At 37.7% G+C, this 26,340-nt stretch overlaps 1 protein-coding gene across 6 annotated transcripts in view; it reads right to left on the reverse strand.

The window, feature by feature from the left end:
- Positions 1-26,340, reverse strand: part of LOC134531609 (sodium-dependent nutrient amino acid transporter 1-like) — a 357,424-nt gene that overhangs the window by 48,780 nt on the left and 282,304 nt on the right. For all 6 annotated transcript variants that reach the window (XM_063367357.1, XM_063367354.1, XM_063367356.1 and 3 more), the window contains one exon: positions 12,030-12,209. In XM_063367357.1, coding sequence (XP_063223427.1) covers positions 12,030-12,209 — 180 coding nt within the window. The remainder of the gene's footprint in view (positions 1-12,029; positions 12,210-26,340) is intronic.

The raw sequence follows: 26,340 nt of genomic DNA on the forward strand, positions 1-26,340 counted from the left end.
TTTCTGACCCGACGTGACGATTAGTCGTTGTACAATAATCACCAATCCTCTAGCTATCTTCCACCGTACAACTTAAGTTCATGGAGTTTCTTTAATGGCTCTTGATATAACTGTCCACTGTATATTTGAAATAGTCAATTTCGAAAATAGTTCTCGACAATATACCGCACTGATGTATATCACAGATGAAACTAGGTAAATCAAGTTCGTAGTTCAACTGAAAATCATTTTATACGAAGGTATCACTCAGCACATCACTCTAATAAGAATATTTTACTTCGACGTTCAGCCGCACAATAATTATATAAAACCAATTTTAATGACATTGGTCTAAATAATAATAATTCTTCATTTAATGCGTACTACCGACGATATTTCTGCTTATGGTTGAAAGCGTACTGAAAATCTTCTAAACTGGAATAAACTTCAAACTTTTACAAATACAATTTTGTTTTATAAAAAATATTTTTTAACTTATTATAAAAAAGTACTTAAAATCATTTTAGTGAACTGAAAATATGCACTTTAAATCCAGAGAAACATAAGACACGGAATAACAAATTTTGTTTATGAAAAATGATAATACTCTATGGACCAAGTTAATTCAAATTACATCATGTCATAGCTTTGAAAACTTTACTATAAGAAATAGCCCCTTCAAACGTTTACTTGGGGAGTTTAGCACATCAATCTAAATATTTGTAAATTTTCATGATATTCTGTAGCTTACAAATATAATCATCTTTGGCATTATAGCGAGATAACTTCAGAAATTCACATAATAAACATTAAAATCACACATTATATATATATATATACACATACAACTAGCTGCAATACCGGGCGTTGCCCGGGCTGAACACAGGGTGTAGTTAGTAATTGTCTTCTTCATTTGAATGTAAAGTGTGAAAATTAATTTATATCACTTTCAGATCCCGACAGACGTTGTTCTGCCAGTTTATAGTTATTTACCTGGTCTGTATGTAATTTATACTTTATAAAGCAATATAGAAAAAAGCTGAAAAATAAGAGATTACTAATATTGAAAAGATTCCATTATCTAGCTAATGCTCGGCCTGCATTGCAATGCCTCATTCAGTTTTGTTTTGTAATATGTTTGAAGTAGTTCCACATATACAAATCATCTATCCATCTCTCTGTATATATTTATCTCTATCTACATCTATATACATCTATATATCTCTCTATCTCTATTTATCTCTTTATATCTACATATATATTTCCCACTATCTCTTTATCTTCTATATATAAGTCTCTATATAGCTGTATACATCTATAGGTATATCTCTTTATCTTACCCATTTCATTCTCTATACCTCGCTCCATCTCAACTTATCTCTCCGTCTCTATCTCACTCTATATATAGCTATATATATAACTCTATCTGTGTCTCTCTTTTATATTTAAATAAATTGTGTCACGCGTGCGCACTTATACAACAAAAACAGACGAAGTGCCGCTATATGAAATTAAATAAACACATTTTTTTGACACGATTCGTGCTCCAAATATTGAAAAATAGTTATAGCGTCTCAGTAACCTTCATGGGCATGCGCATAACAAATCAACAAAATTTCATCGCAATCGGATGAATTGGATAGGAACGCATATCGCACCAACAAACGAAAATTAAATAAGACATGACAAACGCATCAAACGATAGTGCGTTTAAAATTCAAGGCAACTCTATCTATTGATGAAGTTAAGAACAAAACTGTTATTAGCGCCTTTATTTTGCTAGCCGCTGCGAGCTCCACTAAGCGGACTGGTCTCACCAAGGAGAAAAATATTAATTTACCAGACCTTACTATGTGTATGATCGTGTGTCAGTCATAGAGAAATGACACTCACTCACTATTTGTATGTCTATGACCTATGATTTTTTCTGTTATAAAATTAAATTATCTCTTTTTCACTCCCTTAGGGATGGAATTTCATATTAATATGGGGTCTATGTGTTAATCCAGGTTATAAGCTAGCTGTAGGCCAAATTTCATTCAAATCCATTCAGTGGTTTTTACGTGAAAGAGTAACAAACATCCATTCATCCATACTTACAAACTTTCGCGTTTATAATATTAGTACATAGGATAATAACATACAATTACAATGATTTACACACAAGTACTTAAAACACAAATTGTAATTGCAGTGTCACTTTTCTTTGCAGCTATATGAATGAGTTCTATGGAGCAAAAGAATGGCTCCAATGTAGTTAGTTACAACTTGTGTAACTTTTAAAATTTAAAAATCAAAATAATTATCAGATTGCAACGGATTTCAAAACTCACAACTGGGAACATATTAATATCTAGTTGATTTCATTATTTAACGAAAGTCCGGTTCTGTATCAACATTAAAGTATTATACTTCAACTTAATTAATATTTAAATAAATTCAGCTATTTCACTGAAAAAAAATCGTAAAGGAATCGTGAAATACCAAGTTTTAAAGAAAAATAATAATAATTTCTTAAAACACAATTACTATGCCTTCTTGAGTGGTTTAATGTACGATTTGAAAATAGTGTTATGTTTGTGTTAAGATATTTAATATTTTTAAATAATTAAAAAAAATCCATATATATATATATACACACTCGTTTATCCATTTAATTCGTATACCAAAAGTTTTAGTTAAAATCTGGGGTTATATTAAATACGTGCACACTAGCATCTTTCAGCTGCCGCAACTACAAAATAAACATTCTACTACAGAGCAGTGCCATAGCTCAGGTAACTTAGACCTGGCAAAGAACTATATTCAGCTGTTATCTACTAACATTACTAACATTCCTTTCTTTAACTTTGGTGTATCAAAATAACACTACAACAATGTGTATTTAAAATCAAATAAAGCATTTGTAAAATATTAAACAATTTCTACAACATCACTTCACAAACTGAGGTTATAGAATGTATATAACCATAATGTTAATGTATATAATCATATATACACAAGTAATTGTAAAAATTCTGATGATCAGTTGTTGTGGTAATCAACTAATTCGTATATTCTCTTAGCTGGGTAATGTTGAAATTACCTACTTCTTGGTTATTTTCCTTGTTCTAAAGTTGGTAACAATTTTCCTTGATATTTCTATATGGTCCCTCGTACAGTAAACATTTCCAACAATTACTTATTGAATTGGTTCGCTTTAGTACCAAACTTCCTAAAGAAATTTTTTATTATTCGTTGACTTTTGATGTTTCTTTTTCAAATTAGTGGCTATAGTTAACCTGGCTTTTACTATTTTTATAATTTCGTTTATTATTTCGTTGATCTCTTCCCTATCTTAGTGTGTATATCCTGATCATTAGCTCTGGTCACGTACTTCCAAATATTGCCGGATACATCTATCTTCCAATGAGATGGACCTGGACCTGACTCAATACTGCGCTGCCTTGCAAACCACTGCCCTTTCAATGCTACTTATTTATTCTCTTCCTTCAAGCCTGGATCAAACGCTTGAAGCAATATCCAATCGTTATATTTACGACTTGATGGTCGTACAGTTGACAGTTGTTCTTCATGCTGCAGTTGATGGTCATCCATCAACATAATTTCGTCAAAGAATATCTCTTGCACGTGTAGGGTAAATGCGAGATAGACGCCATAGCGGGAGTGATGCCACACTCAGCGTAGTTCTCAGTTCACTTACTAGATGGTGCGGTCATTGCATCCATAGTATCCCGACTGATGGCACAGTAATCGTAATCCTCTCGCAGTCAGAGGCGCTTCTGTGAACGAGTAAGAACTGCGCTGGCGTTTATTCACTCGTAAGTATTGTTTCTAGCTTTGAAATATTTTATTATCTGTTCGTTATTTTGCATTTATTAAACAAAAATTAAAATATATCTCAATATTATAGTTGTATGTGTTTGTTCCGTTGTTGGAACATACAATGGTAGTATATTTTGATATATCAACACCGTTAACACACTTTGGTGTAGTATGACGTCTTTCCTTAGATTTTGGGAGAGATTCCACAGCTTGTTATGGGGAGAGATGCCACATCGGCTATATAAAATCAGGCCTAGGGAGGGATGCCACATTTTTTATATGACTTAATATTCTATGGAAAAAATTAATAATTTCTCTACATAGTAAATCAATTTACCAGATTATATGCTGGATTAGGCCTACAATGGTACTGGTATGCTATATTTATTATGTGTTAGTATCAAAATTGTCTTGGGTGAAGCTAAGATTAGTGGCTCATAGTCAGCGTTTAGCCAAAGCTGGTTTTGCTCCTGATCGACAGACAGTACGTCAGTTTGCTCAGAAGATTGTAATTAAGCACAAATCCTCCCATGACACAAAAATGTCAGGTTATGCGTGGCTATCTTCATTCTTGGAGAGGAATTATGAAATATATGTGCGTCAAGCTGAGGGACTGTCGGTAGCCAGAGCCCAAGGCATGTCTCGTCCAGAAGCAGATGGGTTTTATAAGGTGCTGAAAGAAGTCATGGTTAGTCAAAATTAGATGGATAAGCCTCAAAATATTTTCAACATGGATGAAAGTGGTATCCAGTTGACAAACAAACCAGGGAAGGTTTTGACAGTGAAAGGTGCCAAGGATGTCCACATTTTGACTCCTCGTGAGAGGTGAAAACATAACTGTAATTGCATGTTGCAATGCAGAAGGAGTATTTCTACCACCAGTTCTTTTGATGAAAGGAGTGAATAAGAAAAAAATAATTCGTAGATGGACTCCCTCATGGATCAGATGTTTACATGAACCCAAAGTCGTCGTTCATAACCACAGAATTGTTTTTAAAATGGTTTGAGGAGCATTTCCTACCCCGGTAACCTCCTGGTGAGACTGTTTTGATTTTGGATGGCCATGCATCACATTACAACGCATTCGACATCTTGAGTCTGGCTGACAAGAATGATGTGATCATAGTATGTTTGCCTAGTCACACAACACAGGCTCTCCAGCCACTGGATCGTTCATTTTTTGGTCCGCTTAAGGTCTATTACAACAACGAGGCCAAAGTATGGATGCAACATCATAAGGACAGAAATATCACTAGATATCAGGCTGGATATCTCATTGGCAAAGCCTGGGAGAAGGCAGCATCAGTTGGTAATGCAGTTGCGGGGTTCAAAGCAACAGGAATATATCCCTTTAATCCCGACATTGTACCAGAGCACTTTTACGCAATATCTGATGCATATGTTTCCACATTGACAACTATCAACACCCCACTTACTTCTAGCAGCCCTGTTTCATCAGCTCCCACAACTCATTCTACAGCACTTTCAGCTGCCATTCCATCAACATTTCGAGCCTCAAATCCAACCCCATCAGGATCTTCCACATTTGTTTCGACAACTTCAACCCCTGAAAGTGAATCTCTCCATACACCAACGAAATATCTTCATGAGGTTAGTCCCATGCCAAATGCCCCAGTTTCTCTCAGCAAGAAAAGAAAACAATCTGCAGAAGTTTTGATATCGCCAGAACACAATCAGAAATGCAAAGATTCCAAATAGAAGAAGCAAAAGAAACTAGATAGACAGCTCAACACCCAATAAATGTAAGAAGAAGGTAACAAAGAATAAAAGTAAATATGCGAAAGTCGAAGAAGCAAGTGATTTTTACAAATTTGGTATCAACGACACACTTGCTACAAGTGAAGATGATGTGAGTACCAACAATTGTGTAGAATTATGGGAAAATTTCTACACCACCAAAGAGAAGGCAGACTGGATTCGGTGCGAGGTGTGCCACAAGTGGCTCTACGAGTCATGTACGATGTATGGGCCCATGTGCAACACTTGCGGAAGAAAAGTGAAGAGACAGGACTTGAATAAAGTAAAAAAACATCAAGTGAGGCATCTCTCCCGATTTCCGTGGCATCTCTCCCTTAGCCTGTGGGAGAGATGCCCAAAAATAACTTTCATTGTTATTTTTTATTGGTTTTTTTTAATTATGTTATTATATTTTAATATTTTATCACAGTGAGTACACTTCTCTGACATTATTTGAGAATTTTTTTTAATGTATTAAAAATAATTTTATAGAATTTGTGATTTTTTCCAAATGTGTGGCATCTCTCCCGCAATTACCCTAGACGTTCCTACGCCACTATCTGATTTCCATTTCTCGACATAATCCTAATGATAACATTTCACGGTTTATTTCGCATGATACTGGTATCTGTCAGTTTACATTTCTACCTAGATGCGCAGTTCCTAAAACTTTGTCGAACTTGAAAAGTCACACTCTTCTTTTCCGTTTGAAGGTCAACTGCAAGTTAAACCCCTTACAATACCCTTCTAAAATGCTATCATTTCCGCATGACTTTAGAGCGATGCTTGTGCCCATACAAACATGCTAACCAGACCCCGAAAAATCATAATTATACATATGCCTATTAGAAGCACGAAGCATATAGCTTCTATGTATATATGAACTCGTCAATGACGTAATACCAGCAACACTCACTTCCTAGCTGCCAAAAGAGCCAATCATATAGAGGGTTACGACTGCTGAAGGAAAATTCATGGAAACGATTGTGGTCATTGAAGAGCAGGTGAAGAATATATAAAACATCCCTGCCCTTGGAACCTCTGAAGCCACAAAAGTATTCCAGCTTCCCTGCAACCAGAAACTGCCGTTACTGCAGGAAAATGTTCATGAACGACAATTACAAGGTCAAGGATCATGACCACTTTAGTGGGAAGTACCTTGGAGCCACCTGCAAAAGCTGCAACCTTCTACGCAGGTGGCCCAAGAAACTGTGATGTACTCCCATAACTTAGCCTACTATGAGAAATTTATCATCAAGCAGCTGGGCTTTGACACCAAGGAAATATTAATTATCCCTCACATTCAAGAAAAAAATACTTACATTTATGAAGAAGCTTGGCGACAAATTTTCTGTTTAATATCGAAACATTCAGGTTCATGGCATATAGCTTGGTGTCCCTTGTGTTGTACATGCAAGACAAAAAGTTTATAGAAAATTTAAAATTTTTAAATTTTTATTTAGTGGTGTCTCGGGAGAAATAAAAATATTTTAATATTATACCCAGGGACAAGAGAAATCTCCCGGCGATCGAGGCCTTCACACCCGGGAAAATTTTGGCACTCGGACTCTGTGTCTTCCCCTCGAGACAGGCATTAGGGACTTTGAAAAATTTATACCGGGGAGCTAGAAAAACCTCCTGGTGATCGAGGCCTCCACACCCCGGTAAAAACCTGGGAGTAACTGGACATGCCACAAATACCAAAAAAATAATAATAATTTGACAATAAATAAATGACAACATCAGTGAAGAAGAATATGCACATGCACAGAAAGTATGGAACACGTCCTGCAACAACCGGTTGCTGACCGATATTTTAAAAAAAAAAACTTTCACCAGCTTAGCCTCAGCACTCCAGGCTCACAAAATCAGAAATCCAGGCTTGTAGCATCAGCATTCCAGCCTCACAGCATTAGCACTTCAGCCTCGCAGCATCAAAACTACAGCTTGGCAGCATCATCTATACAGCCTCACAGCATCAACACTCGAGCCTTGCAGCATCAGCACTCCAGCCTCGCAGCATCAGCACTTCGAGGTTCACATCCGAAGGAATGTTGAAGCACATAGAAGTATGGCTGGATCTTATTACAGAGTAAAATATGTACATGTTCATTTAAGCTGTTATCAGGGACAGGATCACTCAAGTTATGAAGCATCACTGTTAGGCGAACTACATCTGCCTTCCTTGCATCTACGATCCCAGCCAGTCTTCGATGCACATAATGTACCTGGATGCCAACAATTAATGAGAATGGGCCATGTCGCTGCTTATCCTGTCAGTACTTCTAGTGAGCCAGCACTGCGATTGATTAAAAATACATTTCTGATGAGGGGTGGATGGGCTACATCCTAGAAGTTGATTTAGAGTATCCATACGCCCTGCACAAAGAGCTTGTCTCACTTCAATCATAATTAGTGTTCATTCTGGGGCACAAAAATTAACTACATAATACTTTACAGAAACTTGAAGCAAGCTCTACATCATAGTCTGATACAAACAAAAATACACAGAGCCCTCGAATTTGAGAAGCATGCCTGGATAAAGACTTTTATTGAAAAAAATATTTAGAGAAGACAAAATTTTAAGAACGATTTTAAAAATAATTCTTAAGCTCACTAATAACGCAATGTTCGGAAAACTCAGGAAAACAGTTTAAGAGGCATGCAGTGAGAATAGGCTCAGAAAAGTTATAGCACAGCCAGCGTTCCAAAGATCCAACCATCTGCGATGAAGTCCTATCACCAATAAAACTGCAGCGTTAGAATATACTTCTTGACCATCCTATATTTCTGTGGTTCTTGGTCCTGGACCTATCAAAGACATTGATGTATGATTTCCATTACAATGTGACGAAGTCCAGTACAAGGACTACATATCATTGGCATATACAGATATGGACAGCTTCATATATGAAACACAGACGAGCGATTTATGGCTGATGATGCTCGCTTATGATTGTTTTCGATACAAGCTGCTATCCCATTGGCCACCCTGCTACTCACTCGCCAATAAGAAGGTGGTGGGTAAATTCAAATATAAGTGAAATAGGTTGGTGATTGACGAGTTCATTGGCCTCAGAGCGAAATTATTATTATAGAGAAAAACAAAAAAGAAAACTTTTTCAGAAATGTGTAGTTAAAAATTAAATTAATTTTGAAGATTTTCTCGAAGTCCCGGAGGAACAGAAAACAAAGTGTGCAAATGTATTTACCATAAGGTCGCACCAGTTTGTATTATACACAGAATACAGTAATAAATTGGTGACAACAAGAGATAAATATATGAAGATAGAAAAATTATATTACCATTTGGATTTAAATAATGAATAATGTAATAAAACTATAATTTTATGAAAATATAAATAAAGAAGCATATAATTGAATGTAGTAAAAGTTATGAAGATTTACAAATTAATGAAAACTTACAAATTCATGCAACTAGCCAATATTTCCCTTATAAGAAAAGTATTTTTTTTTCTAAATTTCAACTTAGTATCTTTACTTGTATGTTTCGCGTAGGATTCTCTATCGGGGTGAAGCCCATTGGGGACTTGGTGGGACCTGAACCGCTATGGTAGCTGAGAAGGCCCATCAGGAATTCTATGTACCGAAATGAATCGAGTATAGAGCTAGTGTTTGCCACTTAGTAGCAACCCAAGTATTTGCTGATGATGGTGTATATAGCCTTCATCGATGGATTTACATCAAAGGATTTTCGTTTATTTATTGTCGTTGGATTTATGCAGTCTATGGTGCCATTTTTTCCTTTGAACTATTTTTATAGTTGGGTTTATGCATGTAAAGTTTGCAATATCATTTTTATCCTATGTTTCTTCATTGTTAAGTTTATGCACCTACAGTTTGTGGTGCTGTGTTTTGCTTTCCTGAATAATTTTTCATTGTTGGTTTTTATTTCTTGAAATTATCATCGTTGGATTTATGCACCTACGGGTTTAGGTGATATATTTTTCCATGTATTTTTTATCATTGTATTTTTTTCATTTGATTTTTGCACTTACTGGTTTTGGTGCAATGTTTTACCTTTTTTTTTGTTTGTTGGGATTTTATTGATTATTATCCGGTGTCATTATTGGGTTTTCATTGATTAAGTATTTTTCAGGTATCGTTACTGGAATTTCATTCATGGGTTTTCACTGTATTTTTTTCAGGTTACATCATTAGGCTTTACAGTTGTTTTTTTCGTTCTACATAGCTGATACAACGGATTTCAGCATTGTTTCATCATTGTTTGGCAAGATTTTGTGTACAAAGCGTAAACCTTTGTAAAATGTATCACACTTTTCAGTTTGGTGTCCGTATATATCTTGATAAGTCTGTTGAAAATGGAACAGTTCCATTGTTTTCGAAGATCGATTATATTAAAGCCGCATAAATCACTCTAGATACGTGACTGTTTACCTCCGAGGACGTAGACAACATCTTCTCCTGGGCAGTCGAGGTTCGATAGAACAGATGTAAGTAGGTCATATAGTCCACATCACTACCATTCAAACATATTGAGTGTACTTCGTAAAACAGTTTGAGATTAGCACTCTTTAATGGTGGTTCAAGGGTGTCTTCTCGAGTGTTGGCTTTGTCGCCCTCGTCGACGGGCGTCACGGAGAGTGGCTGAACCACGCTGCCTCCTGCATGCAGGTCACATCGCGGTGACAAGTGTTTGACTCGCCGAGAGCTGGCCGGTGCCTGGATGTTCGTGGCGGTGGCTCGGCACTCAGGAGCTGACCTGCTACCAGCCTCTCGCCGCCTCCTGCGGCGTGTCTGACACACTTGCATCCTGCTGCAGCTACACAGCCAGGGATCTGTAAACACTTCTAATCTCGTGCGGTGCGTAAACGAGCAGAAAGCCTTCCTCCTGTCAATACGCTAACTCCGTCTCCTTGTCCGGAGCTGCTAGCGTGCGCAATTTATAAAAACCCTATGTTCGCGGATATGATCTTTGCTCCACTCGCGCCACATGCAAACATTGCCTCCTCGGCGAACGACTGATGCGAGACGAGGAAATGCTGCAAACTGAAGGCCCCGGGCCCGCAAGTCTGTATTTATATACTAAAATGTAGGGGACGGGGTAGGTGGGTAATTGGTGAGGGAGGGGAAGAGAGTTGCGAGAATTAAATCATTTTTGGGAAGGGGGGAAGGTATTGGTGAAGGGGAATAGACTTCATATAAGCAGTGATAAAAGTCGTGGGTGTCAGTCTGCCAGCTGCTATCATAGGGGAAGGATTATTTGAACCCCAGTTCCAAACTGAGGACACCAAGCTCCATCACATAAGTAGATTTTTATAAAATTTTTATTTAATAATTTTTGTGTATTTCTAATTTTTTCCCCAGATTTTTGATAATAATTACGGATTTCAATACGGCGGACGTGTCATTGTAATTAAAAACGGCGGAATCCTAGATGATGGAACGTTCTAGACTCCAAACTGGTGGAAGGTTCTAGAAAACAAAATGGCGGAATACAAGATGATGGCCGGGGCCCAGGTCAAGGTCAAGGTCAAACGTTATCCAAGTTGACTGCCATTACACCAGCGCCATGGCACCACAATCTTGAACCTGTAGTCGGTGGAAATGTTAAATATACTACTTTTGTAAGTAGATATGGAGTGACATCAATAGCTCTAAGTGCTAAATCCCAACATTATGTGCCTAGTGCCATGGTGTTGATCCACACTGTAATCTTAAAGTGCCCAGTAACTTAAACCTCTGTTGAAAAACAGTACGAAGTAAAACTCTTACTTTACATAAGAGTTTTTTTATCTACATTAAAACAACATACGAGAAATATATTCAAGATCTTGTGCACTCGATATAACCTTAATCCAGAAGTAAATATTAATGTACTTGGTCTCTGAATTTTTAGCCTTTATATATATATATTAAAAATATAATACTTTGATTTTAAAAACTGAAGTAAATTAAATGAATTAATAAAGAATAATGTTCTAATAAATTTGATAAAACTAGTAAATCTAACAAAGATTATGGATACACATATTGGTTTAAAATTAAAAAAAAAATACAGAATATATAATACTATAAAATTTAATAAAAAAATTCGGTTTTAAATTTTTTTAAACTTTTAGACATTTTTGCTTCAAACATTGTAATCTAGGCCCAGCTGGGTGGTTCACAACATACGTAGTCACAACTGAAAGAAATAATTTATATTGGAATTAATATTGTGTAAATATATTAAATTTTATTTTTATAACATTGTCTGAATAATACTTGATTTTGTAATTTTTTTTTTTAACAAGGAAAGGCATTATTAAAAATATTAGATTTTGTTCCATGTTTAAATATGTGTTAAATATATATATATTTTTAATTTGCCATCGAATTTATATTCTAATTATTTCAAAGTCAGATGAACAATAATCATAGTTTATTGAGTATTTCGCTACTATCATTTTATACATGGTCAAGCAAATAAGAACAGTTCTTACCATAGGCGGAGTCTGGGTATATGTACCCGTTGGTGTAAGTTAGCGGCTCCATGGTAGCTATGAAGTATACCAGCACAACAAACAAGATCACGGGAGTAATGAGACCCCAGCATAGTCTCCAGTATACGCCCACAGGGTGGCCTTGCATGAATTCAAGGTCATGACAGAAGTTGTTCAAACCTGCAATCATCACAAAAAACTTTTATGTAAACATTACATATTTCGATACACATGTTGAAAAAGAGTTTACTAGCTTACAGGTTTGCTAAAAAATAACTTCGCTATCTTGCTTTAATTTGCTATAGTATAAAAATAGGAATAACAGACATAATAATTAATTAATATGCAAATAGGAATGCATAAATTATCTACATAAATAAAAAATGTAAATGTTTGCTCAAAATCTTAAATCTCAGAAAGTTCTTCACTGATTGCTTTGGAATTTTGAGACACACACACACATATATATACATATAGATACACACACAAACACACACACAAATATATATATATATAAAGAGACAGAGACATAGAAAGTGGTACATTGCAACAATTGTGGCTTTCATTTTGGTCGAAGTGATAAATTAAAAAAGCACATAAAAACCCCGAAGGTACATTTTTTTTTCGTCTACTGAGAAAAAGTCTGTGTTTGGATCGAATGTTTGCGAAAATGGCAAAAATCATCACATTTGGGCATTTGCATCACCTGCATTAAAATGTAATGAGATAGCAGCATCGAAGAAACTACAGCAAGATACAATAGTACAGGAAGAAAATAATGACAAGTTTCCTAGGATGATTATTATTGATGGATCTGATCTTCCTAGCGAAAGAGATTGATTATACGTCATGGGAAGATCCTAAAATATTAATCGACAGGTTCCGACTTCTATTTACTTTTCTTAGTGAAGGAAACTACTCACACCTCAACGAAGTAGTCATCATACTTAAAGAACGAAAAAATGCAGGCTACATACAATAATGACCTGTTTTACCTGCTTGCATACAAAAATGAAAAATAAATCAATTATTTGGATTTCAGAATTATTGTGTTATTCTTGTAATCTGATTTTTAACTAAGACTGAGTTCTCGTAGTATCATACCAATCGTATCGCTGTGCTGTATCCCTATGATGAGATCGTATCCTTGTATGGAAAATGTACCTCTGTTGCGAGAACATATCCCTGTGATGAGTTCGAATTCCTGTGACCCAATCTTATCCCTGTGGCGAGATCGTATCCTTGTGACCATAAAATATGTCTGTGTCGAGAACATATACCTCTGAATAGGTCGTATCCCTGTGACTAGATCGTAACCTTTGCATCGAGATCGTATTTCACTGAGTTGAATTTTCGACCAAAGCTGCATCATTTTCATTGAATGTTCTTCCTTTTTGATGAATTGTCGTCCAAATGTTCGTCCTTTTCGTTAAATGTGTTTCCTTTTTGACGAATTGTCGTCCAAATGTTCGTCCTTTTCGTTACATGTGTTTCATGTGTTTCCTTTTTGACAAATGCGCTTTCTTTTTTTGAATTTGCTTCCTTTCTTGAATGTGCACAGATAAGTCAATACTCAGGACATGATTTTCCTCGTGGTTCGGAGACGACTGGTCTATGTTCCTGATTTTGAACATAACCTGTTTAAACTGTTCGTCACATATCGACTGTAACCCCCCTCCTACCTCAAAATTGAATTATTTTGAATTAATTAAAAGGAGCCTTGGAAACTTGCTGGATAAAAAAAAATAAGTTAAATAAATTGATTTACCAGAGGCGACACGAGGTGGGGAACAAACAAAATTTAGGAACTTCCTGTAACAAGCAAGGAGGAAGTTGGGGGATCGTTAAAATCAATAAATAAAAACTACACGATTAACTTGATCTATAGTTTCCCTGTTTTATTTGCCCTGATGAATTATCTTGTTTCCATTATTTTACACACAAAAGGTTTTAACAAGTTTCAAAGATTAACAAAAAGAGAAACGAAAATGGGCTAGCCCGCGATTATTTAAAACAATTTACATTCTTAGTTTGAAATATAAACATTTGCATTATAAGTTTCACACCCCAAAATTGGATGGATCCGATGATTACATTGAAAATTAGTTCTATTCGTTGTACATGCTCTTGAGGAAAACACTGGTCGCTGGTGGGTTGATCATCCGCTTAAGATAGTTCGTAGCTAGGTAAGGGGGAAATGTTGAATTTACATTACCACCCGGGGTCTTCAAACAATCACGTCGGGTAGTAGGAAACGTTTCTTCTAATGTGACCCACGGAACAGGAAGGGGGGTGGGGCCACGAGATGGGAGCAATCAGTCTCTCCCCGTCATCGACCCTGTCAGCAACAGTCCAAATCAAAACTGATTAGAACTTGTATACAGGCAGTCTATGGGGCAGAAAATGCCCAAAAAATTTAAGGGAGAAAAAAAAAGTGGGGGGTCGCGAATTATCACTCACCAAAACAGGGGAGTTGCCCAGCACGCTGCAGTCGTGGAGTCAGCCAGGGTCTGGAGCTCGCGAATTGCGCGGCAGGACGCGGATGATTTCTAATTTAAAAAAAAATAACTATTACATTTTATTCTACGCAGACGGACTAAACTACTTGAAAAAGATTATAGGGATAGCATCCCTCATTTAGGCGACTACATAGTCGGTTGCGGCCGGATGGAAGTTTTGCAGAGTCTCGTCGACTCGCCGATAATCAAACGGTCCGTCTGCAGTCGCGGCGCGAAGTGCCCCACGGAGAAACGCGTCTCGTAATTAAAAGTGTGCGCCGGCTCTTACAGGTGGAGGGAGGTCTGGGCCGCCGAAAGATTCCGAACTTGCCCGAATGCGGGCGGAAAAAAAACTCTGGCAGTAGTTTTGAAGTTGGCATCACTGGGCGACAGTAGAGAAGTTCGCGACTTGGTCGCTAGGTAGCGCTTGTGCTCAGTTTTAGCGCACACGTTTTTGCGAAGAGACCTTGGGAACGGTCACCGGTGCCCAGGGGGTTACGACCGGTCATTGGTCTTACTTGGAACTGTGAAGGGGGGGAGGTGGGGTAAGATGCAACGCTGCTGGGAACAAGCGTCCCGTCGTGGCTGCCGAGGAGCGAACATAACACTAATACGTGATGAAAAAGGCCAATCTCAGCTCGTCTCTGAGAACTGGTCGCCTGCAAGCTACAGGCTTGTCTATGCAGTTAGGGTCACGAAGAGAAATGATATTACAGGCTTGAGGCGTGACTGAAGGTGGGGGAAACGGTAAGCTGTCCGCCAGTCAGGGATTAGGCCAGCAAAATATCCGATACGCCGATGGGAAAGGGGCTTCAGGGCACTGAGACAAAGTTTAACTCAGAGGAGTACACCAGACTAACAAAGTAAAATCACACTATAGTAGAGCAAATAAAATTTCCACACAAAAAATTTAAAATCATAATAAAAATTTAAAATATATCGTGTCGAATTTACTAATTAACGGCACATACTTCCCCCCTGAAAGACGGAGTCAGGGTGGCCCACTTGAGCCACCAAAAACCTGGGTTACAGAAACTTACCTTGTACCAGGATCTACTGTAGTAAACTACTTACATATAAAAAAAATATCTTGATCAAATCGAAGGTATATTATAATTTATTAATTAACACTTAACGATGAATGATGTAATGAGGAAAGTTGATCTCAGATGTTGGGAATGGTGTCACGTGACAAAACTCTAAAGATGGGTGCTGTGAGGCGGGCCGAAAAGCACTGAGGCCGAAACAAGGGAAATGCGTCCTTGAGCACTCAGTGACTGATGGGGATTGTAACCCCTGTAAATGGGTATGGTAACCCGTAACTTACAAAATATATTTGGGAATAGAACCCCTGTACAATTGTCTTTCCATAAAAGGCCGAAGGCATTGGGACTTTGCCCTGCACAATCAGGCCATGGAGAAGACGGTCAAATTTGCTGCTTCCCCGAAGGTAAAACAGATCCTCAGTCCCAGAGTGACACAGGGCCTAAGGGTAAGATTCCCTTGGCGGGTTTTTAAATTATTGGGGTTGGAACCCTAAAAGATCAACAATCCGTATGAATGAATGAATTAAAAAAAAATTAAATATTTGACAAATTTAGAAATTTTAGCGCATACAACTCTGATGTTCAATATAACTAACTAATATTTATTATTTAAAAGTTTTCTGCAAACGAAACAATAAATTAACGACTCTTCGCACTCAAATTTAAATTATTTAAAGAAAGGTAAAATGCAATAAACCAACAATTATCAATCAAAAGGGTTATAAATTATCATGGAGCGGTTAGATCTTCCATGACTGCTGATAGGTTTCACACTGCCTGAGAGGGGGTTTGAACATAGGCCGTCCAAAGGTGAGTGCTGGGAATCTAACCCAGTAACACTCTATGGTCATAGGATTTTTCACCTAGAGGACCGAGTCTCGGCTCGTTGGCTCGTAGGACCCTTCTTTTGCGCTGCTTGTTGGCTAGCTTGACCTAGCTCCTATTTTTTTAAAAAAAAACACATAAAAGAAACCTGTTTGCCGTCTGGAAGTCACGTAGCTCTTACTTAAATAAACCATATCATCGATAGCGATGTAAAAGAAATACAGCTTTGGGGGTAGAATGCAAAGAAAAGGAAAAATGGCTAGATGTGACAGCTTCAGTGCTCAGACTCTATGTACGTCACTGTACATCACATTTACATGCAAGGGAAAATAAAGAAATAATCACATAAAGGTTTTAACGCTAAGTCAATTTAAAACAAACTACGAACATTATTCTTGCTTAATTTACGAATTATGATTATTAAAAAAAATTGAACTTAATCAAAAATTAAATAGATAAAATCGTCGAACAAAATTCATGAAGATTAAAAAAAACTGTCAGAGAAGTATTACTAAGTTAAAAAAATAAAACAATTTATGGCAAGAAGCTTGTTCAAGACTGAACTTACATATGGAAAAATTAAAAATTAAAGTATCTTAAATTACATAGCTTAGAGACGGGATGCTTAAATGTACCCAAATTAATTTAGTGGACCTCTCGTTGGAGGTTGAAAGGATTTCACCACTCTCGGTGATTACTATAAACATTACAATGAGGCTAGTCACCTCGTAGGTACTTAATTTCGGGCAATACGTATTTTAATATGCTTGATTATATTATTACTATATTATGTTTTCAAGTATTATTACTTTAATAATGTAAGACGTGAAATTCTTATAAGGCAAATGTCTTTCAGTATAGTTTGAAATCATTATTATGATGGGGGGGGAGCCCTTGATAAGTAAATTAAAATCTATATTTAAATATTATGTGCGTGTTTATTAGTAATGGCGTTAGTAGCCTAAAAAAGTACTCTTAACTTATAGTTATTTGTTCATATGTAATTTTAATAATTAAATTTAAACACATTTAGCTGACTACTGCGGGACAACAGTGGAAACATATAACTTATTTGACTCTCAGTCATAAAGTAACTACGGCGGGCGGAGATAAACCAAGCCCGGCGTCACGACAAAGACGTCAGCTGTGTTCACCCCTCGAAGATAAGCGGGCGGCAGAAGCCGCTCGAAGAAGGAGGGGGGGGGGGGAACAAACATGACAGCTCCCATGTGGCTGTCAGGAAAAGGGTGTGAGCGGAACAGTTGCTCACGTAAAAATTTGCTATGGTCCAGGATTAATTGGACAAAAACAAAAAAAAAATATACGTCGCGGGCATTCGTCTCGCGCAACTGGGAAAGTAAGGGTCCAGGTGAGATTACGGTTGGACACCCCTACGAAGGTCGTACCGGGCGCACAGGGCGCTGAACTGAACATGAAGCCACGGACGTGAGCCGTGACAGATAACCGTCACGTAGGGACGGGGGAGGGGTGGCTACGACCGGTCAACAGCACGTTCGGGGACGCGTGGTGGGGAGGACAGCTGGCTGGCTGACGGACGTCTCGCGCGCTACGCGCTAGCCTAAGTCCAAACGGAAATTTAACTCAAGATAAATTTTAAATTTTTTTAACTCAATATAACTACAGGGCGTACCAGCGATCAGTTTACAATATTATTACAAAATTGCTATTATCAAAAATTAATTTAAAAATTTTTTTTTTGTACTTTTATTTTTATTTTAGATATGCTTATATAATTCAGGTATGCCTATAGACCAAGGAAATCACGCTCTGCTACCAAGTTGTAACCCCCCTCGTGCCTCAAAATTGAATTATTTTGAATTAATTAAAAGGAGCCTTGGAAACTTGCTGGATAAAAAAAAATAAGTTAAATAAATTGATTTACCAGAGGCGACACGAGGTGGGGAACAAACAAAATTTAGGAACTTCCTGTAACAAGCAAGAAGGAAGTTGGGGGATCGTTAAAATCAATAAATAAAAACTACACGATTAACTTGATCTATAGTTTCCCTGTTTTATTTGCCCTGATGAATTATCTTGTTTCCATTATTTTACACACAAAAGGTTTTAACAAGTTTCAAAGATTAACAAAAAGAGAAACGAAAATGGGCTAGCCCGCGATTATTTAAAACAATTTACATTCTTAGTTTGAAATATAAACATTTGCATTATAAGTTTCACACCCCAAAATTGGATGAATCCAATGATTACATTGAAAATTAGTTCTATTCGTTCTACATGCTCTTGAGGAAAACACTGGTCGCTGGTGGGTTGATCATCCGCTTAAGATAGTTCGTAGCTAGGTAAGGGGGAAATGTTGAATTTACATTACCACCCGGGGTCTTCAAACGATCACGTCGGGTAGTAGGAAACGTTTCTTCTAATGTGACCCACGGAACAGGAAGGGGGGTGGGGCCACGAGATGGGAGCAATCAGTCTCTCCCCGTCATCGACCCTGTCTGCAACAGTCCAAATCAAAACTGATTAGAACTTGTATACAGGCAGTCTATGGGGCAGAAAATGCCCAAAAAATTTAAGGGAGAAAAAAAAAGTGGGGGGTCGCGAATTATCACTCACCAAAACAGGGGAGTTGCCCAGCATGCTGCAGTCGTGGAGTCAGCCAGGGTCTGGAGCTCGCGAATTGCGCGGCAGGACGCGGATGATTTCTAATTTAAAAAAAATAACTATTACATTTTATTCTACGCAGACGGACTAAACTACTTGAAAAAGATTATAGGGATAGCATCCCTCATTTAGGCGACTACATAGTCGGTTGCGGCCGGATGGAAGTTTTGCAGAGTCTCGTCGACTCGCCGATAATCAAACGGTCCGTCTGCAGTCGCGGCGCGAAGTGCCCCACGGAGAAACGCGTCTCGTAATTAAAAGTGTGCGCCGGCTCTTACAGGTGGAGGGAGGTCTGGGCCGCCGAAAGATTCCGAACTTGCCCGAATGCGGGCGGAAAAAAAACTCTGGCAGTAGTTTTGAAGTTGGCATCACTGGGCGACAGTAGAGAAGTTCGCGACTTGGTCGCTAGGTAGCGCTTGTGCTCAGTTTTAGCGCACACATTTTTGCGAAGAGACCTTGGGAACGGTCACCGGTGCCCAGGGGGTTACGACCGGTCATTGGTCTTACTTGGAACTGTGAAGGGGGGGAGGTGGGGTAAGATGCAACGCTGCTGGTAACAAGCGTCCCGTCGTGGCTGCCGAGGAGCGAACATAACACTAATACGTGATGAAAAAGGCCAATCTCAGCTCGTCTCTGAGAACTGGTCGCCTGCAAGCTACAGGCTTGTCTATGCAGTTAGGGTCACGAAGAGAAATGATATTACAGGCTTGAGGCGTGACTGAAGGCGGGGGAAACGGTAAGCTGTCCGCCAGTCAGGGATTAGGCCAGCAAAATATCCGATACGCCGATGGGAAAGGGGCTTCAGGGCACTGAGACAAAGTTTAACTCAGAGGAGTACACCAGACTAACAAAGTAAAATCACACTATAGTAGAGCAAATAAAATTTCCACACAAAAAATTTAAAATCATAATAAAAATTTAAAATATATCGTGTCGAATTTACTAATTAACGGCACACGACGAATAATATCCCTTCGTTTGGAGATACTTGGCTTATGCGCATGGTTGTGTACATGAACTGTTTAAAAAATGCTCGCCGAAAATCGAAGAAAATTACCTATTGGCTACTGACTGGATGTTTTTGACCACCTACTGGATGCGCAAGGCTACCAACTGGATGTGTCTGACCATCGAATGGTTGTGCTGACCAAAAACTGGAACGGCCTAATCACCAACTGGATGTGTCCAGCTTACAACTGGACGAGTCTGGTCGCTTACTGGACATGCCTAACCACAAACCGATAGTTCCTGACCATCGATTTCATGCATGACCATAGACTGGAGGTGTCTGGCCAACATTTGGATGTGCCTAATTAATCGACTGTCATGTAGAATTGCCCTGAAAACACATGTCAAGGAATGTTAAGGTCTCACTTCGCTTCTAAGAAGACTGTACAAAATGAGAAAGGCTTGTCTTTGGTTTGTTTTTGTACTATTATAAATTGCATAATTTTTTATTTGTAATTTTGTTGTTCTATTTATTGAATATGTCATTTTATTCCTAATTTATATAAATTATTATTTTTTGCATCAGTCATGGATCGTACCAAGGTGGTCGAATCAATCATGATTTAAAAATTTTAATTTTAAATATATATTTTAGATTTTTCCTGGATTTCTAGGTCAAATATTGCGAATTTGTAAGTTGGTGACCATATTGGCTTTCTGGAGGCTGGTAGACTCGGGATTTAAGCAAATGTTTAGGATTTTTCCCCCATGATTTTTTTAAATAAGCAATTTTTACATAATATAAACTTTCTTGTATTATGCAAGGATAGAACCAATGACAAGAATCGATCGAATAATTGGCATATGGGTGATGAGGAATTTATACCTCTTTTAGGTTTTATTCACCATTTTTATAAAATAAATAATTTTGAAACCTGAAATAACAATTTTTGTATTGAGCAAGGATCGAAACAAGTACAAAAACCAATCGAATCAATAATTATTTTAATAAGATATTTTTTTTTAGAAATATTCCCGGATTTCTAGTCTCTTCAGAGAGACATCCGATGCAAAAAAAAAAAAAACCCCTGCAAACGAGAAATGTGGATCCGACCTTCTGTGGGGTTACCGAGATACTCCCTGGAAGGAGGTGGAGGGTAGCATAGTTCAAGATGGTCACAGAACCAGGAAAAAGGGTGGGGCTTAATAGTTTCAACTTTGGCAGACAGAGAGGGAATTGCTCTGGAGACCAGAGTAATGCAGCTTACAATAGGTACAACTGGGAGAGGAGGTAAGAGGGGATGCCGAGAGGTGGTGCTCCCTGGTGGAAAAAACCCGACCTACCAGAGACCTTAACTTAGTTCGAGGACAGTCCGACAGCTGTCGCACAGAGTCCACGGCAGGGGTAGTGGTCAGTATGAAAAAAAGGGGGGTCTGACGATAAGATAGCGGGCAAGACTAGGGTGGGGCGAGAGTAGAGGGAAATGATGCTGACGTCGTGGCATGAAAAGATAAGGTGGGCATAGGATGAGAACCATGCTCATGCATGCCGGATGCACCGCGCCCGGTGCGTGCCTGGCATGACAGGAATGGGGTCCCAGATGTAACGAAAGACGCAGCGCTTGTGTCAGGTGCTTGAAGCCGGATGTGATGGCAGGCGGGGAAAATCCAACATGCTGCTAACATGGTGCTACCAGTGGTAGTGCTAGAAGTGGGCGGAATAACTACTTAATGCTTTAATAATATTGACCCCATACTATTTCAAAAAATAAATTAAATCAGATGTGAGCCTCTGAACATTGATCAAAATTATGAATAATTAAAAACATGAGATGGTGCCAAGAAAACCACTAATTTGCGGCACAATTCAGTCTGTTCGGGCAGACTATATACTTGCTAGAAGAGCCAGACTTTCACATGAAATGGAAAATTAAAAGATATTTAACCAATCACCAATCACCTTGTTGAACTTAGAAAGAAGGAGGAACAACCCATTTTTGTGAAGACAGAAGTTAGTGACAGAAAAAAATATAGAAACGTGGACACCAAGTTAAAACAATGGTCCGGCAATATTTGAAATCTTTCACGAGTCGGAATAATGACACTATTTATGGAGTATACAGAAAACATAATAAGATGTTTCTCGGTGCTAAAGAAATATACTTTTTACCAGGAAATATCATGTGTGTAGAGGCGTACAAAACACATTAAACTTCAGGTCTGTATGAATTTCTGTTTTTCAGGGAACCTAAAGGCTATTCCCATGAGTATATGCCAGCATTAAAAATCTGCTAGAACTAAATCATGCACATTTTCCTGATAAAGATCTGGAAAGTGGCATATATAAAGATCATGTTCGTGAAGAATCTGACATTCTTGTTAATCTCTCCAGTAAACTAGCAGTTCATGTTGAAGGTAAAAAATACTAAAAATTAGTCAGAACTTTGACTATATGTATTGGGACGATCTAAACGAATTGGTCGATCGTCTGAGACAGTTGCTGGCTTCGCTTTGTGCAGGAAACAATTCGCAAATAAACGATATATTGTCAATACTTGAACTGAAGGAAGAATGCAAAATAGTGAGTGGAATCATAACCAAAGTCGTAGTGCGTGGACTTGATGATTTATTCCTGGAGGACCTTGTTGAGATGATACCATATTCCCGAATGAATAATGGGTTTAATTACATGTTGATGGTCATCTATGTATATAACAATTTTGCTTGTGCCAGACCTATGAAATCGAAGAATGCGAGCGATGTAGTTAAAACCATGACATACATTTTGTGCAATGTATGTGTACCATCGCATTTGCAAACATACTTCGGAAAAGAATTATATAATGTGACATTTAAAGCTTTGATGAAGAAGAATGACATAAAGCACTACTGTACATTTAGTAATGTCAGGACCACCATTGTCGAAATGTTTAACAGAACTTGAAGTTGTTCAGTTCAGGGCTAATGGAAATGACAAGTGGTTGGGTATCCTTCCGAAAATAGTAAGCGAATATTACTCCATGGTGTATTCTACTACGAAAAGAACCACAAAGACATAAACGACAATCGACTGCTTAGAACCATGTTTCTTAACACGAAAAAGAATTATCCATGAAAGCATAAAGCTAACATTGGAGACATTGTGTATATCTCCAAGCGAAAAGGCATCTTCAAGAAATTACTGCGTATTAGAGTCCCGAAATTTTCAGTGTAACCAGCGTTCACGAATCGGAGCCTAGGACCTACTACCTCGCAGATTTGTACCCAAAGCATATTCGTGGTGGCTTCTATGCTGAAGAGATTCAGCCTACGATGTATCCTGGCACGAACTTTGGTGGAGAAAATTGCGATCTTGATTCCCTACGTTAAAAATGTTTTAACTTAATGTGCTTATTTCCCTTTGTTTTTTCAGCCATGCGGCTCGTTTATAGAGTAACCATTTCGTGAATAAAAACACCGTTGTTATCCCTTGGAAGTTATGCTATTTTTAACCTAATTACTGGCCAATACAACATAAATAAAGCTCTTCTAGCAAGAAGTTGCCATAATTTTTTTCGTTTGATTTTTTTTATATCTGAACTTTACTCGATATTGCGAATTGAATTACATTGGAAGCGAGTCTTCACTAATTTTCTTCATATTTAATAATTTTATTTTACTCTTGTGAGTTTTTTATTTAATACCTTATGTATAGACTTGACTAAAGAGTTTATTACTTATGGGATACCTATATTATAATTGTTTTACATTTGTTTTTATAAAAACCTTCTCAAAAATTTTTTTTCTAATGTTTTAGGAAAACGTAATATCGGGGTGTCAAATTTCAGTTGAGGTATAGAATTTTCATTAACGTATTATATTTAAATGTCAGAGATTAAGGTGTAGGTCGTAGGTCAAAGTCACTTTAATCCAAGACAATGGACCTCTGGCTCTAGTCATTGAGTATCACAATAACCCACTACTTTGACCTCGATTCGCCATCTCTCGCCGGGACACGGAACCAGCGTTTGAACTGCAATACAAATTTGAAATATATTTGTGTCATGAAATGTATATAAATTCATTGCGCCCATTGAGTGTGAAATGCATAATTACCTGCTCTAAGGGGATAAAGAAGAACTGAAATTTAAAAATGTAAAAAAAAAAAATACCTATTGGCTCTCGGACAATAGACTTAATGGGAACAGCTGTGGCTGTTTTATTATTTAAAATCGTGATTTAGTTAAATTTGAGTGAGACTGAAAATTATGCTTTTAGATAAATGCATTTAATGCATTAAACACATTACTATAGCAACAAAAGAATGGCTAGGAGACAAAAATAATTAATCAACTTTTATCAACGCGCTGATGACGGAGATACTGTGTTAGTAGTATATAATAGGGCATACTGGCACTGGCGCTGGCGCGTGGAGCCAGAGCCGGTGTCCGCCATCTTGGATTGTGACGTCACGGCGGCCATCTTGGATGAGCGTAACGGGACACAGCGTAACGGGACAAGTTTGACCTTGACCTTTGACCCTCAAAATTCGCCAAAATTGGGCAAAAATTGCCCAAAATTCGTCAAAATTTACATTTCTGTGGAAAAAAATTCCGCCAAACATTTTCAAAAAATTCCACAAATTAAAAATTTCTCTTTTCGAGGGAAAAATTCCCATTTCGAGGGAAAATTTCCCGTTTTTAGTCCTTAAAAATCCCAGCGGCTAGAAATGTCCATATGTAGGCTTAAGCATCCATGTCTACAGCCTACGATAAGCCTCTGACGTCATCATGGATTATGACGTCACCGTTGCAATTATCGTTACGGCCGCCATCTTTAACTTTTTTATTTATTATCCGATTTTAATGAATTTTTTTTTAAAAATTATAAAAAAATTAAATAATAAAATTTTAACAAAATAATTATAAAAAATATACTTTTACGACACGGAGTTCGGAGTCCTCGGTTCGAACCCGACGAATGCAAAAAAAAATTAAAAATGGCGACAGGCTCCTTCCTCAATGGTGGTTGCAGGCAGACTGACTCCCACCACTTTTTTCAAAGCATATATATCGTCACCCAGTATGACGTCACGTCCACCATCTTGAAATTTGGACGCCATCTTGAAAATCTTTATTTATTATCCGAATTTAATGAAAAAAATTCCAAAATTCATCAAAAAATTAACGTATTTGAATTCTGTTTGATTATATCGATGTACCTCCTTGGTTCGATTCCCGGCGAGAGTAAACGGTCGATCCTTCCTCCATGAAAGCTACCTAGACTGATCTAACACCAACAATACCAAGGTATATATCGTCAACTGGTATGACATCATGTCCGCCATCTTGTCTTCATCCGCTGGAGACCACCATCTTGTTTTCGTCTGCTAGAGTGTGCCGATACCATGTAGTATAATTATCTGGTCACCATACTTTTGTCCTCAACTGTTGACATTGAACATTGACCTTGACCTTGAACTTTGACCTTGACCTTGAACTTTAACCTTGACCTTGAAATTTGACCTTGACCTTGAAATTTGACCTTGACCTTGAAATTTGACCTTGACCTTGAAATTTGACCTTGACCTTGAAATTTGACCTTGACCTTGAAATTAGACCTTGACCTTGAAATTAGACATTATCCTTGAAATTTGACTTTGTCCTTGTCGACCATCATGGATCCGACATTTTATGTTCAGTACATGCTACCAGGAGCTACCACCTGCTGGAGTACGTCATATTGTGTGTGTACTTGTATTATAGAGTACATTTCCATCTGGATTAATTTTATTCTAACCCGCTACAGTGCAGTAATCATTTATTATGGAGGTGCCCTCCGCCATCTTGAAATTCGGCCGCCATCTTGAAATCATGTAATAATGTAGCTAGAAAAGCGGGAAAAAATCCAAAATTCATTAAATAAATCACTCATTAATTTACATATTGATTCGATCGATTCCCGTCCTCGGTTCGATCCCTGGCCGATACAAAACAACTTTAATTAAAAAAATACTAAAAAAGTGTTAGGTTTGAGAAAATAAAAACACCACAAGTTCTTTTAAAAAATTTTTTTTATAAAATAATTTCAATACACTACTACAAGTACAAAAAAACACTGACAAATTACCAAAGCCTTTTGGATTCCTCGATTCAAACAGTCTTATTATTGTACGGACTAAGCTTTTTACATGACTTTAAATGTCTATCCGATCCGTTCATCACCGCAGCCAGAGACGGACTGAAGTTCATAGCACCTATATATAGTCTCATTAGCCGATACAACACATGAGTCAAATCATTAACCATGTTCATTATACTTCTCGGAGCATTTTTTATAATGACGATGTAAGCTGTCGAGACGTGAAATTAG

The sequence above is a fragment of the Bacillus rossius genome, chromosome 5, assembly GCF_032445375.1.
Source record: "Bacillus rossius redtenbacheri isolate Brsri chromosome 5, Brsri_v3, whole genome shotgun sequence".
Lineage (NCBI taxonomy): Eukaryota > Metazoa > Arthropoda > Insecta > Phasmatodea > Bacillidae > Bacillus > Bacillus rossius.